General features: G+C 36.9%; 1 protein-coding gene across 1 annotated transcript in view; it reads right to left on the minus strand.

The window, feature by feature from the left end:
* brinp1 (bone morphogenetic protein/retinoic acid inducible neural-specific 1) overlaps positions 1–13,934 on the minus strand; it is a 220,767-nt gene that overhangs the window by 91,579 nt on the left and 115,254 nt on the right. Inside the window, exon 4 of the mRNA XM_079606289.1 lies at positions 8,423–8,592. Coding sequence (XP_079462415.1) covers positions 8,423–8,592 — 170 coding nt within the window. The remainder of the gene's footprint in view (positions 1–8,422; positions 8,593–13,934) is intronic.

Here is a 13,934-nt window from a genome sequence, read left to right on the forward strand (position 1 = left end):
GGACACTAGCTCTCGCCGTCTCTGTCGAGTGGAAGTTAGTCGCGGACGCTAGCTCTCGGCGTCTCTGTCGAGTGGAAGTTAGTTGTGGACGCTAGCTCTCTGCGTCTCTGTCGAGTGGAAGTTAGTCGCGGACGCTAGCTCTCGGCGTATTGAAAACGCCACGATGATATTGATCCTCGTTTTAATTCTCCTTTTGTCCCAAAGTCTGCTTGCCATGATCCATAATGTTTGAACAAAACAACAACAGCGTGAGCGCCGCTATAGACGTAACGCCGTTGTTCATGTCTGGCACCATGGTTACTATGGCAGTACGAGCGGAAACCAGAGATAATGCGGATATTACGTCATTGACAGGCGGCAGTGAAGAGGGACGAGCCATTATTTAAAATTGGAATTTCTCTGAAATTAAAAATGTTTGGGAACTTTTGGGACATTGTAAGAACACAACTGCAGGACATATATCACACTGTGCAAGTGACTTCTGGACAGTTTATTACAAAATTCTTACAAATTGTACCTTTAATACTATTGATATATGTACTTTTTTTTTTTTCTTCTTCTTGCTTTGATTTCAGTATAATACCAACAAAAGAAATAATAAGATTTTTTTGCATTGTTTGCACAGTGTCAGAGCGAGTGATGTCATTCATCTCTTCTGCATAATCACACAGGTGACGGTCTTCGCGCAGGTAAAAATATGTCCAGTTTAATGGCACCTGTTCTGGGAATGCGCCGCTGGATACTGACTAAAATTGGATCCTGGCCAACCAATAGATTTTTAAATAGATGTCCTCTGAAATGCTCGGCGCATCATCATAAATTTGCATATGGAATTTAAGACTAAATCAGCTGAAAGCATTTCAGAGAGGAAGACTGACCTTGAGGGGCTCTTTCACACACACACACACACGCACGCACGCACACACACACACACACACACACACACAAACTCACACACACACACACACACACACAAACTCACACACAAACTCACACACACACGCACACACACACACACACACACACGCACGCACACACACACACACACACACACACACACGCACACACACACACACACACACACGCACACACGCACACACACACACACCTCTCTCTAGTATCAATCTGGGCTTTGTCAATCCAAAACATCCAATCATAAAAAGTGCATCTCAGGCGAGATATTAATTTTATTCTCAAATGATTCTAAAGGAAAATTCTAAGGAGGAATTTGCTTCTCGTCTGGATATGAAGTGGATTGCGAAAATATGCAACTGTTTTGTTTTTTTAATATATATATATATATATATATATGTATATCCAAACGGAAATGTAATATATGTACACATATGAAATATACATATATTGAATATATCCACATATATAAAACCTATTAGAAAATGGAACAATTTACATATAAAACCAGCCTACATATTTTATGTATGTATAATAGTGTTTTTTTATATACATGTCACATATATAATTATCAGTTTTCAAATATAATTTGTGTAGTATTTGTTTTGTTTTTATGAGCTGGTCAAGAAGAGGTCAAATAATAATAAATAATACATTTTATTTATAAAAGATTCGAAAATGAGATCGAAATTGAAATAGTCATACACATCATATTAATATTTGTCAATATACTCATTTACTGTAATATGGCAAATTTACATATGTTAAAAACCTATATCAACATATATGTAGAGGTATGTATATATGTGATAGCAATATATTGTCTTATATTTAGCATATATGACGGCGTCACTAGCGATATAGGGACATATATGTCATATATTACATTTCCGTATGGGTATGAATGGCTATTGTACCAGAATCACTGACATTAAAATATAAACACATAAAACGTACAAAAAATGCACAAAATCTGTAACTACGCACGACTCTGAGATTTGCCCTGTAAAGATAAGTGTGCCTGTGATCTCTGCGGGTCATTGCGTCTAATGAGCTGTGTGTGAGTGGTGTGTGTTTGCTGCATTTCAGTGTGTCTGTAATGAGTTCAGCTTCTCTCAGTGAACCCTCCAGATCAAGGCCACACATCGAACAAAGCTAAACTCAGGCCGTGTGCTGTTCTCGCACGCGGATCCAATATAGAATAAATATATAAAAGGAAAACTAGACTATCAGCTTTAAGGTTCACTAGGCATTTCATGATTGGTTTTGTCTAGAATTGTTTTCATTTTACAAACGAAACATTCTCAAAACATCAAGGATGGCATGTGGAGACCGGAGCCTAGAGCAATAGTTCACCCAAACATTTATTTATTCATCATTTCAAACACTGACTTTCTTTTGCTGACTTTTTTCTTTTTTCATGCAGCTCAGAATGATGTTCTTATGATTTAGTTTAAACGGCGTTGTCGTAATTGCATTTTACTAGTGAGAATTGAATTATAGAGCTCTCTAATTCAATTCTAACCAGTAATAATTATAGTTAGAGAGCTGTCTAATTCAATAGTATAAGAGCTGAATCAGATAACTCTTTAATCAGAATTGTGACTAGTATGAGTTAAATTAGAGAGTTATCTAATCTAAATTGTCGTCGTCATTCACAAGGGCAGGAATTAACCGTTCGCAAAGACCCGCCCGCCTTAGTTACTGTCGCTATGTCTAACAAGCCACGCCTCTCTCTCACACACACATGTTCTCACGCAGTGAAAAACACACGTGGAGCAGAGAGGAGACTGACAACACACTGACAGACACAGACCAGGTTACTTTTCGGTTACTTTTGATATTAAACGTATTAAACAAGGTCTCATCTTTCAAATTTGGTAATTTTTTTTAATAAATTGAAACAATAAATAGCGTTTTGTGGCTCTTTAATGTGTGTGACAGATCGCTGTGTCGCCTCAGTTAAAGCCGCTCGTGAACCGATCATCTCTTCTTTTAGTTCATTTATAGCATCAAATAAACATGAATGAACATCAGAAGGAATGTTGTTTTAACCGCGGAAAGACGTCAGTACACTCCGCTTCTCAAGTTCAAATCCTCCAACGTTAATCCACTAACTCTCCTGACTGCTTTGTCAGACAAAATGGCGGATGGCGAAGTATGATTGGTCAGATCACCTGTCAATCAAGCTCCCTGCGAAGGGTCAATTATGATCAGATAATATGATTGACAGCTCTGGAGCGAATCTCCAACTCATAACAGACACGCTTGGAAGAAAATATCGCTCTGTACGCTGTTCCAAGCTCTTCAGAACGCATAATTCAGTGTGAAATAAACAGAAATGATAATCTATATAAAGAACCTGTAAGAATAAATCTGATCTCAGACACCAATGATAACAAGAACTATTGTTTCGATTCAAGAGCGTCATCGAGTTGTACATTTGCGTAATCGTGCTCGGAGTGAAAGGACCGTAAGAATTGAATTACAGATCGCTAATCTAAATTGTTTCAATTGTTACTAGACATAATTAAATTTCAGACCTTTCTGATCTGAATTTTTAGAATTGAATTGAATTACAGAGCTCTCTAATCAGAAAGATTTCAGTTACAGCTAGGTATATTGTTACTATAATAATTTGAATTAAGGAGTTCAGCTGTCCTAATTTAATTATTGCTAGAAATAATTGAATTTCAGCTGTCCTAATTGAATTATTACTAGAAATAATTGAATTTCAGCTGTCCTAATTGAATTATTACTAGAAATAATTGAATTTCAGCTGTCCTAATTTAATTATTGCTAGAAATAATTGAATTTCAGCTGTCCTAATTTAATTATTACTAGAAATAATTGAATTTCAGCTCTCCTAATTGAATTATTACTAGAAAGAATTGAATGTCAGCTCTCCTAATTTAATTTTTACTAGAAATAATTGAATCTCAGCTTTCCTAATTTAATTATTACTAGAAATAATTTAATTCCAGCTCTCTGATTGAATTATTACGAAATAATTGAATTTCAGCTCAATTATTGAATTATTACTAGAAATAATTGAATTGCAGAGCTCTGTAATCAGAATTGTTAGTAAGATTTAAATTACAGCTAACTGTATAGTTACTATGATAATTGAATTAAGGAGTTCAAATTTTCCTAGAAATAATTGAATTTCAGCTTTCTTACTTGAATTATTACAATAAATAATTGAATTGTAGCTCTCCTAATTGAATTATTACTAGAAATAATTGAATTGCAGAGCTCTCACAATCAGAATTGTTATAGTAAGAATTGAATTGCAGCTCTCTAACCAGAATTGTAAGGCAAGTAAATAGCATGACTTCCATAGTTGCATGAACTATTGCTTTAAACATTTCCGTTCACAGATGACTGATGAGCCGAGGTGACTTGAGTCCGCAGAGAGAGTCAGAACACCAGCGCTCGTGAGCGTCTTCTCAGTGCTGGAGATCTTCAGCGGAGCTCAGACTAGAGGAGACACTGATGAATACAGCCGAGGCTTCGCTGGGAGCCGTTCATCTGTCCGCTGCAAACCCTCACACACACACTGGAGTGTGTAAGACATGTCCCCTCACGGCGGGCCGGGGTAAGAGCGAGGCTAGCTGACACACATCACGCAATCCAGGCCTCCAGAGAGTGTGTGTGTGTGTGTGTGTGTGTGTGTGTGTGTGTGTGTGTGTGTGTGTGTGTGTGTGTGTGTGTGTGTGTGTGTGTGTGTGTGTGTGTGTGTGTGTGTGTGTGTGTGTGTGTGTGTTTTAAAAGCCAGAGAGAGTGTGAGTTTATTTAGCTGTGTTTTTGAGCACAAAGTGTCCTTAGAAGTGAGCAAACCCTCCCTTTGGGGATCTCTCCACAGATTAAAATAGTTCCTAAAGTAAATCATGTTTTTAGAGGTTTTATTCTGCTTAAGTATTCTTAGCTAATTGTCAGATACAAAATGCAAATGCAAAAAAATAAAACATTCTTGTGAGTCACTATAATATGAAAAAATACCGACTTATAGGCCTATCTAAAATGTATTTTTTAAATGTATATATTTCACCTCAATAAACTTTATTTTTCTTTTCATGGAAAGTTTTTTTTTTTTTTTTTTTTTTTTTTTTTTTCATGGAAAATCTTAAGTATTATCTTTAGTGTATTATTAAGTTCTAAAAATATAATAGTGAAATATATCTAAGCTGGTTTCCACCATGGATTTTTTTTTTTTTTTATCTCACAATTCAGTCTTTTTTTTAGAATTGACAGTTTATATCTTACAATTTTGACGCCATACCTCACAAATACTTCCTAAAGTGAATCATGTTTTTTTGTGTGTCAATCTGTGTGTGTGTGTGTGTGTGTGTGTGTGTATGTGAGCTTGCAGAGCTGCACTGCCTTCTAAACCAATCCATATTGTTAGCGTGTGTGTGTGTGTGTGTGTGTGTGTGTGTCAGACTCAGCCTCTTCCTGAATGCACGAATCGTTTCCTGTCTGCAATGTGACTCACAAGAACACACACACACACGCACACGCACGCACGCACACACACACACACACACACACACACACCTACAAATACACGTTTATCTTGCTATCTAAATGAGGACCTATCATATAGTTCCATTGTTGTAGATACACATACTGTACATATTAATTGTTTTCTATAAATAGATGCATTCTTCTTTGTGTTGTGTCTGAATCCTCACTATGCACATTCTATTTCAAACTCTGCATAATTTCACTGTAACATCCCTTGTGGAAGAAGATGTAAGCCACACGCTTTAGCATACTTCTAAAAAGAGTGCATATTACAGAAATAATATATATAAGTTTTTTTTTTTTTTGTGCAAACTGAATGTAATGTTTTTGGACACTTAACTGTATGTTAATTGCAATTAAATGAAAATGTTGGCAATTAATGTTTACAGTTTAAATTTATATTAAATGCATTTAGTTGAACTTTAGAGTGTTTTATGGAAGCTTGTTTCCGCCACAGAATTTATTTATTTTTTAAAGATAATTGCAACTTCTTATCTCACAATTGCGAGTTAAAAAGTCAGAATTGCAAGATGTTAACTCACAATTGTGAGAAAAAAAAGTCTAAATTATGAGATTTATTTGTTATTCTGTGGTGGAAACACGCTAGTGTCTTCGACTCACTGTAAGCAGGATTTAAGTACACGACATTTTATAAACATTTCTATCGTGTTTGAAATGCTTAAAGTGCACTGCGCTGCTAAATGTACCGACAAGCCTTTAAGATGAACTAAACATACTTTAATCATGTATTTAAACATTTTGAATTACATATTTGCAGTGATGAAGTTGCAATTTAGTTCACTTAAAATATATAAAAGTGTACTTGAGACAGAAGTGTACTCTCTTTAAGTGCACTCTTTAATTTCATTAATATATCACATTATCTGCAGGCACATTTTTTTAAAACTAGCCTACTGAAGTACACTTTAAGTGCACATTAAATACAATTAAGCACACTTCTTTTTTCCACAATGGATGTAATACGGACCCAGCGCACTGGAGCCGTGGCGAGCGTCAACGAGCCGGCGCACATGTAGACGAGCTGTAGTGTGTCAGCTCAGTCGTGTCTCAGAGAAGTGCTGCGTTTGCTGCTTCGTTCTGTCGTCCTGACTCAGCAACTATTGTCAATTCTGTTTAATTCTGTCATGCTTGACTTCTTGCTTCCTCAAGCCCTGTGTGCCAGAAGCTCTTCAGACGCCTGTCAACTCCAGCGAGAAAAAGCTCACCGGACAGATGGATAATGGAGGAGGACGAGGACGTTTCTGTCCGTTCCCAGAGCTCCTGGGCTCTCCTGTGAGGTTTGGATGGATGGGTTAGTGAACCCGAGGTTACCCCGTGAGTCCCGATCTACTGAAAGTGCATATCTATACCACATATTTTATTTCTCGTGCCATTTATACGCCATAAATTGTTTTGCGTGCATATGATACGCAGTTTTTGCATGCATATGATACGCACTTTATATATGCACGCAATACATATGCACGCAAAACCCCTAGAACATTTTTGGTTTCAATTCCCAATTTTACATTAATTTTGTCTTGGAATGGAATTACCAGATTTAAGAAAAACAGTAGCACATTTTAGTGATATTTTTTTACTCCTCCTGAAGTTTGGATTGTTTTACTTGGATATTCTAGATATCCAGATGAAATTTTGACTACATGTAACAGTCCCTAAGCAAGATATAGCAATTTATTACAACATTATTATTATAGGCGATTTTTTTTTTGAAAATCTGGTGTGTTTTTCAATTTACTGACAATATAGATATGTCCAAAAAAAGTTCAGGTAGTAAAATAAATAGAAAACATTGTAATAGAACACTGAAGCAAAAGAGACACATATATATATATATATAAAGCAATCTGGGCATGAGGATGGGACTAAGCATCAACAATCATTCCTGTTTGGCTCAGAGGAACAAACCCCATCGAATGCTGATCAAAACCTGATGATGCAAACACATTCACTACGGAGCCTCTGAATGTCTATTAACTAATAACCCGATACTAATCACGATAAGGTAACGCCACGAATCTCCTCTTTACAGGACCCTTTAAATCATGCAGATTGGATTAGCGGTTCAAAAGTTATTAAACATTTAAGAACAATAGTTATTTTTAGCCGGTGGCGGCTGTATATTTAAGGGTTAAATGGCATGAGAAATACACTGTGTGGTTGTATAGATACACACTTTCATGAGATCGTGTTCGTGACTCACTCCTAGCGCTCATCCTGTCCGATTTTAGGGAAAAATCGGGTCTATTGGAGTCGTCTGATAGATTTCTTTTATTTTTATATTGATTATTATATTTGTATTTTCTTAGTCGCTGAAAGAACACCACAGACACACAGTGTGGAAAACATGTTCCCCCTGGTTCAGCCTGATGAGGAGTTTATGTCATCTTTTTACTCTTCTGATTCATTGTTAACTGTGTCATATATCTCTCTTAATTCCTTCTGTTTTGATTTTTCTTGCTTTTATCTTGTGATTATTTTAATTCCTTTCTCTGTAATGCACCTCGAATTGCCATAGTATGTGAACTGTGATATACACTGCAAACAATGCTTTTCTTACTTAGTATTTGTTGTTTCCAGTCCAAATATCTAAACGTTCTTCAATCAAGAAGCATTTACGCGATGAGTAAAAATGCTATAAGATATATTGTCTTATTTGGGGGGGGGGGGGGGGGGGGGGGGGATGGGTGGGGGGGGGTGGGGGGGGGGGGGGGGGGGGATTATGTTTGCTTCAAATGAATGAATGATTCAAACGGAAACAAGATAATTTTTCTTGTTTTAAGCAAAAACTCACTTCATTTTGATTTTGTTCCCCCAAAAAACAAGACATACTATCTTATAGCATTTCACTCATCTAGTAAATGCATCTTGATTGAATAATTTGTAGATATTTGGACTGGAAACAAGACAAAAATACTGAGTAAGAAAAGCATTATCTTTAGTCCTCTGGACTCTTCCTCACCTTGATGGCGTTGCTGGAGATCTGGATCTCGTGGAGTTTGCGCATGGTGCCGTCGCGGTCGATGAAGTACGAGGAGGCGAGCTGGTGAAGTGCCTCGACTCCTTGGGTGGCGTTGACCATCTTCCGGTCCAGCTTGTTCTTGGCCATGTACATGGTGAGAGCTTCCTCACCTAATGGCACAGAGCAATATGGTCAGTTAACGCAAGACTTCACTTCCCCTCGGTCAGATTCAAAGAGGTCAGATATCACATTCACACAAGAACCATTCTGTTATCATGCAATCCATCACTTTCTTCTCATGCACTTCACATTTCACATCGAGACACTCATTGGTTGCATCAATGCAAACGCAAATCTGCTCATCAAATAATGGCTGACATGTTCTTTCAAGCAATGGTCAATTTTGAGATTTTACTTCCATTACATTTCTTGTTTCCGCCACAGAATAAAACATTTTAAAAGATAATTTGGCTTTTTATCTCACAATTGCGAGTTTACATCTTTCAATTCTGACTTTTATACTTTTAACACACAATTCGGAGATATAAAGTCAGAATTGCATGTTATAAAGTCAGAATTGTGTGATATAAAGTCAGGATTGCATGTTATAAAGTCATAATTGTGAGATATAACATGCAAACCCATTGTTTTTGTTCATGCAATTGACCATTTTTTATTTCTTACAGGCTAGTGGAAAGAAGATATCCAAAATACACATTTAACTCTTTATTTTATTGCACTTTTGACTCTGTAAATTTCAATTACAATCCATATCTTTAAAGGCAGTGAGTTTGAGTTTGAAATCTCCTCTTTAGCAGCTTTACATACAGGATTTACATACAGGGTTTTTACATATAAATTACCAAAAACATGGTGAGAATGTATTAGTTTCTGTCTGATGAGATTCATTTCTAATTTATGCTGTGACTATAATATGTCAACACAATAAACAAGCATTTTGAACCTGGCTTTATATGTTCAGATTTATGTTATGCAAATGAAGGGATTTTTAATTAGATAATGTCTAATTTCCATATTTAAACATGACATTTCAGAAAACTTGTATTACGGCACAATTGTCGTAACTCTCTCCGCACCATTAGCATTGATTAGGTTTTCCAGGAATCCATGTTTCTTTTTGAGGGAACTGCGACGCTGCTGAAGACGTTCCCGTAGCATCAGCGCAATGACACAGCGTCTAGTTCGGGTTACATACGAAACCCTGAGATGTTTTCATGGTTATACGGTAGGTGGCGCTGTTACGCATCTTCTGAAATAGTACAGCATCCGCGGATCCAAAAACCAGCGGAGAAGATCATCTGCGTAAACCAATGCTGCATCCGGTATTGAATACTTCCTTACGATTATGGTCTGCGAAAAACGGTATTTCAAAAGAGTAGTCCAAATACAGAGTATTCGAAAAAACAGTAAAACGTCCCGTCTCTCTCTCGAATCCACACTGAGTGATTAAATCCATCACCACGTGACAGCAGCAAGCAGGCTCCTGATAGGTTAATGCGGCGCGAATTGATTTTTCAACTTTGATTCAGCTAATCCGCCTCGCTGCACATGTTCGTTTACCCGGGAGTGACGCGCGGCCAAGATGGCGACGGCTGGCTCCGCCCACTTTGGGCTTTAAAAATGCTCTTCAGAAACACACACACTACACACATATTTTTTTACAGTATATGAGTAAAGCTCATTAACCCCGCACTCGAATGGGACGCTAGCCAAACTAAAAAAATCTAATTACCATCCAAAGATGGTTTCTGTTATTTTAGGTGCTTCACATCACGCAGAAAGAGTTAATATGTCGATATCCAACAGTTAAACATTATTGACATCCTGGAATATATCGCCCTGTCGTCAATGGGGTCTGGAATAATATGGAGATGACTGAATGATTTTCCCCATTCCTTTACTGGAAACCGATACCGAGACGCCACTGCAACACTACATCTCCAGACTTGTTGTCACGCGTTATAAAGCCGTGGCTTTGAGCTTGCCAGCTCTCGTACGGGCGTCACTTTGAGCGCTGTGGTTCATGCAGCCAACATGTCATTTTCTCAACATGTTTCTTCAGCGTGGACTTCCTAGTGTGTAAGAACTGACATGATGGAGACACAGTGTGCATCAGTGACTCACTTCACACACTGTCACTGAGAGAATCTTGCTTACAGTGTCAAACTGACTCGACCCGTGTGTGTCTTTCTCTCTCTCTATCGCTCTATCTCTCTCTCTCTCTCTCTCTCTCTCTCTCTCTCTCTCTCTCTCTCTCTCTCTCTCTCTCTCTCTCTCTCTCTCTCTCTCTCTCTCTCTCTCTCTCTCTCTCTCTCTCTCTCTCTCCTCCACCGGAGTCGAGTGGGAGAAGCAGCTGTGATTGATTTTTGCAAAGCGCCTCTGACCTTTTCCTAAAGAACTCATTGACTAGGACACCAGAGGAATATCTGCTCCGAGAGTAACGGCACAGACACACCAGCTCTGTGTTGACACGGACAAACACGCGAGAAAAAACACTCTTTCTCTTTCCAAGCTTCTCTCTCTCTCTCTCTCTCTCTCTCTCTCTCTCTCTCTCTCTCAAAAATGCTAATGCTTAAGGCGAGACACGGCAGGCAAAACATTTTTTTTTTCACTGGTCAATTTTGAGGTTTTGGGATATTTGTCTTCAATAACATCTTCTTTCAGACTTGTGGTGAAACAAAGTCCAAAATACACATTTAGGTCTTTATTTTACTACACTTTGTCTATTTGCGTCTGTCTGCACCCTTTCATCACACACACCGCTGGGAAGCTCTCTCTCTCCTGTACAATGCTGTCGGATCCAAATTTGGTCATTTCCTTTTTATCAGCAACCAATCGTGAAAGTAAAAGGGCTGAATGCGCAATCTCATTGGCTGATGATAAATCTTTAAAGCCCGTTTTCACAAAATGACTTTTCTCTCATTCTCCAAGTCCGAAATCTCCAGTTCAGTGGCACCGATATACACCAAACCTTACAGTCTCGTACATAATTATAGTATGAAGACATTTACAGAGGGATTTGTAAATATGTTATTTCTAGCCTGATTTAAAATAACATTTTATTCCAAAAAACATGGCGAAAATAAATTGTTTAAGGCTATTGACAGTATATTCTGATTTACAGGATAACAAAAGTAGATATACATAAATGAATAAAACTCCCCATCTAATTTGTGAACACAATGAAAAAAAATATTTTTAACCTGGCTTTATCCAATACTCAGATTTCGTTTTTTAAAATATATGCAAATTAGTGCATATTTAAGTAGATATTGCCTAATTTGCATATTTAAACATTAAATTACAGACAACTTGTAATACATTTTTTTCTCATGTTAATGTAGGCAATCAACTGGGAAGGTTTCATGGTGATGTCTGCTAGGTAAAAAAAAATTTCCCTATTCACCTGTAATATGAATTGATAGTATTTTTTTTATTATTAAAAATCAGAAGTATTGTTCATATAAGTTCATGTTAGCTTATGTCAGTAAATAATGTTAACAAATGAAATGTTATTGTAAAGCAGGATACACTTTATGATAAGGTGTCCTTGTTATCGTGTAACCATACTTAAATCAACTATGTACTCACTGTAGGTTAGGATTAGGGTTTGGTTGAGGGTTAGTTGCATGTAATTATGCATAATTTAAAGTTATTACTACAGTAACTACATGTTACATATGTAACAAGGGCATAAATTAAATGTGAAATGTTACCAATAAACTTAATTCAGAGGGAAAACAAGATTCTTATTTCAAGTAAAAATCACTTAATTTTGATATTTTTTTTCAGTTAACAAGACTTAATATCTTAAGTCATTTCAATATATAGTGCATAGTGTATAGATCATAATTTGAGACACAACCACAGTGTTTGTATGCAGTGCAAGTGTGCACAACAGCATGGAGACCCACACACTACGGTTAATTAAACAGAGCCATTTTCACATGACAATGTCCACTGTTTTTTTGTTTTTTTCACCATAAATGCACTATTAAGAACACTTATATTACACACAAAATGATTTAGCATATCACTAACAAGGTGTAAGGTCATCTAAAGGTCACGTGTGATTGGTTAAAGGTCAAAAGACCATTCATTTCAACATATACTGGTATTTATAGCTGCTTGTTCTTACATTGTCGGATTCTTGATTTTGATGTGTGCATGAAACCACGCTTATTGATCATAATCGAGATAACACTGAGATTTTATGTTTCGCAACACGCCACACGGTGTTAGCTGCACATGAAGGCCCATCAAAAGCGTTTCTAACATGTTTTTGAGAACCTTAAACCATATATGTGACCCTGGACCACAAAACCAGTCACAAGGGTCAGTTTTATGAAAATGAGATTTATACATAACCTGAAAGCTAAATAAATAATCGTTCCACTGATGTGTGGTTTGTTAGGATTGGACAATATTTGGTCGAGATACAACTATTGAAAATCTGGAATCCGAGGAGAAAAAAAATTTAAACATTGAGCAAATCTCCTTTAAAGTTGTGCATTTATGTTCACGATTGTGCTGCATTCACTCACAAAAATACATGTTTTATATATTTACGGTAGGAAATTTACTAAATATCTTCATGGAACATGATCTTTACTTGATATCCTAATGATTTTTGGCATAAAAGAAAAATCCAAAGGTTATAATCCATTGTTTATCAGCTTTTCTGTTATTTTTCTGTTAATTTTCCATAATTTTTCTTATCGGGTCGATAATTATAACATTAAAAATGAACATGTATCAGCCGATGCTGATATATATATATTGAGCCTAAATGTTTTTGTTCTAACGTTTTGAGAACATTTGAGTCCAGATAACTTTGAACAAATGTGACCCTGGACCACAAAACCAGTCATTTTCTGAATTTTCTATTGAAAATCTGGAATCTGAGGAGCAAAATGCACAAAAAAAAGAAAATCTCCTTTAAAGTTGTGCATTATGTGCTGCATCCCCTCACAAAAATATTGTTTTATATATGTTTTTACGGTAGGAAATGTACTAAATATCTACCTCGATTTTTGTCATAAAAGAAAAATGGATAACTTTGACCCATACAATGTATAGTTGGCTATTGCCACAGATATACCCGTGCGACTCCAGACTGGGTTTGTGCCACATATAGCCATATATAACGCTATATACAATAGCGGTGGCGTAAGTCATGTGCCTGTCTTCTGTCTGTCGTGCAACACAAAAGCGTAATCTTCCTGCAGGCATGTTAATGTATTTGCACATCCGTGACTGTCGATTAACCTGTTAGCATCCACCTTTCGATTCTCGTGACCTTTATTTTCAGCTGTGTCTATATTGTTCAATCTCGACGGCGGGTCTCGGCACACAGCAGCCCTGACGCTAATGCGACTGACCTTTAAAAGCAGCATTAATAAATCAGATTTCCTGTTAATCAACCGATTAATCAATGTAAGGACGTCCACGGCGAGCAGAAAACAATGAACCTCTGTGTGACCTTGAGCTA

This window comes from Phoxinus phoxinus (genome assembly GCF_949152265.1).
Source record: "Phoxinus phoxinus genome assembly, chromosome: 3".
NCBI classification, from domain to species: domain Eukaryota; kingdom Metazoa; phylum Chordata; class Actinopteri; order Cypriniformes; family Leuciscidae; genus Phoxinus; species Phoxinus phoxinus.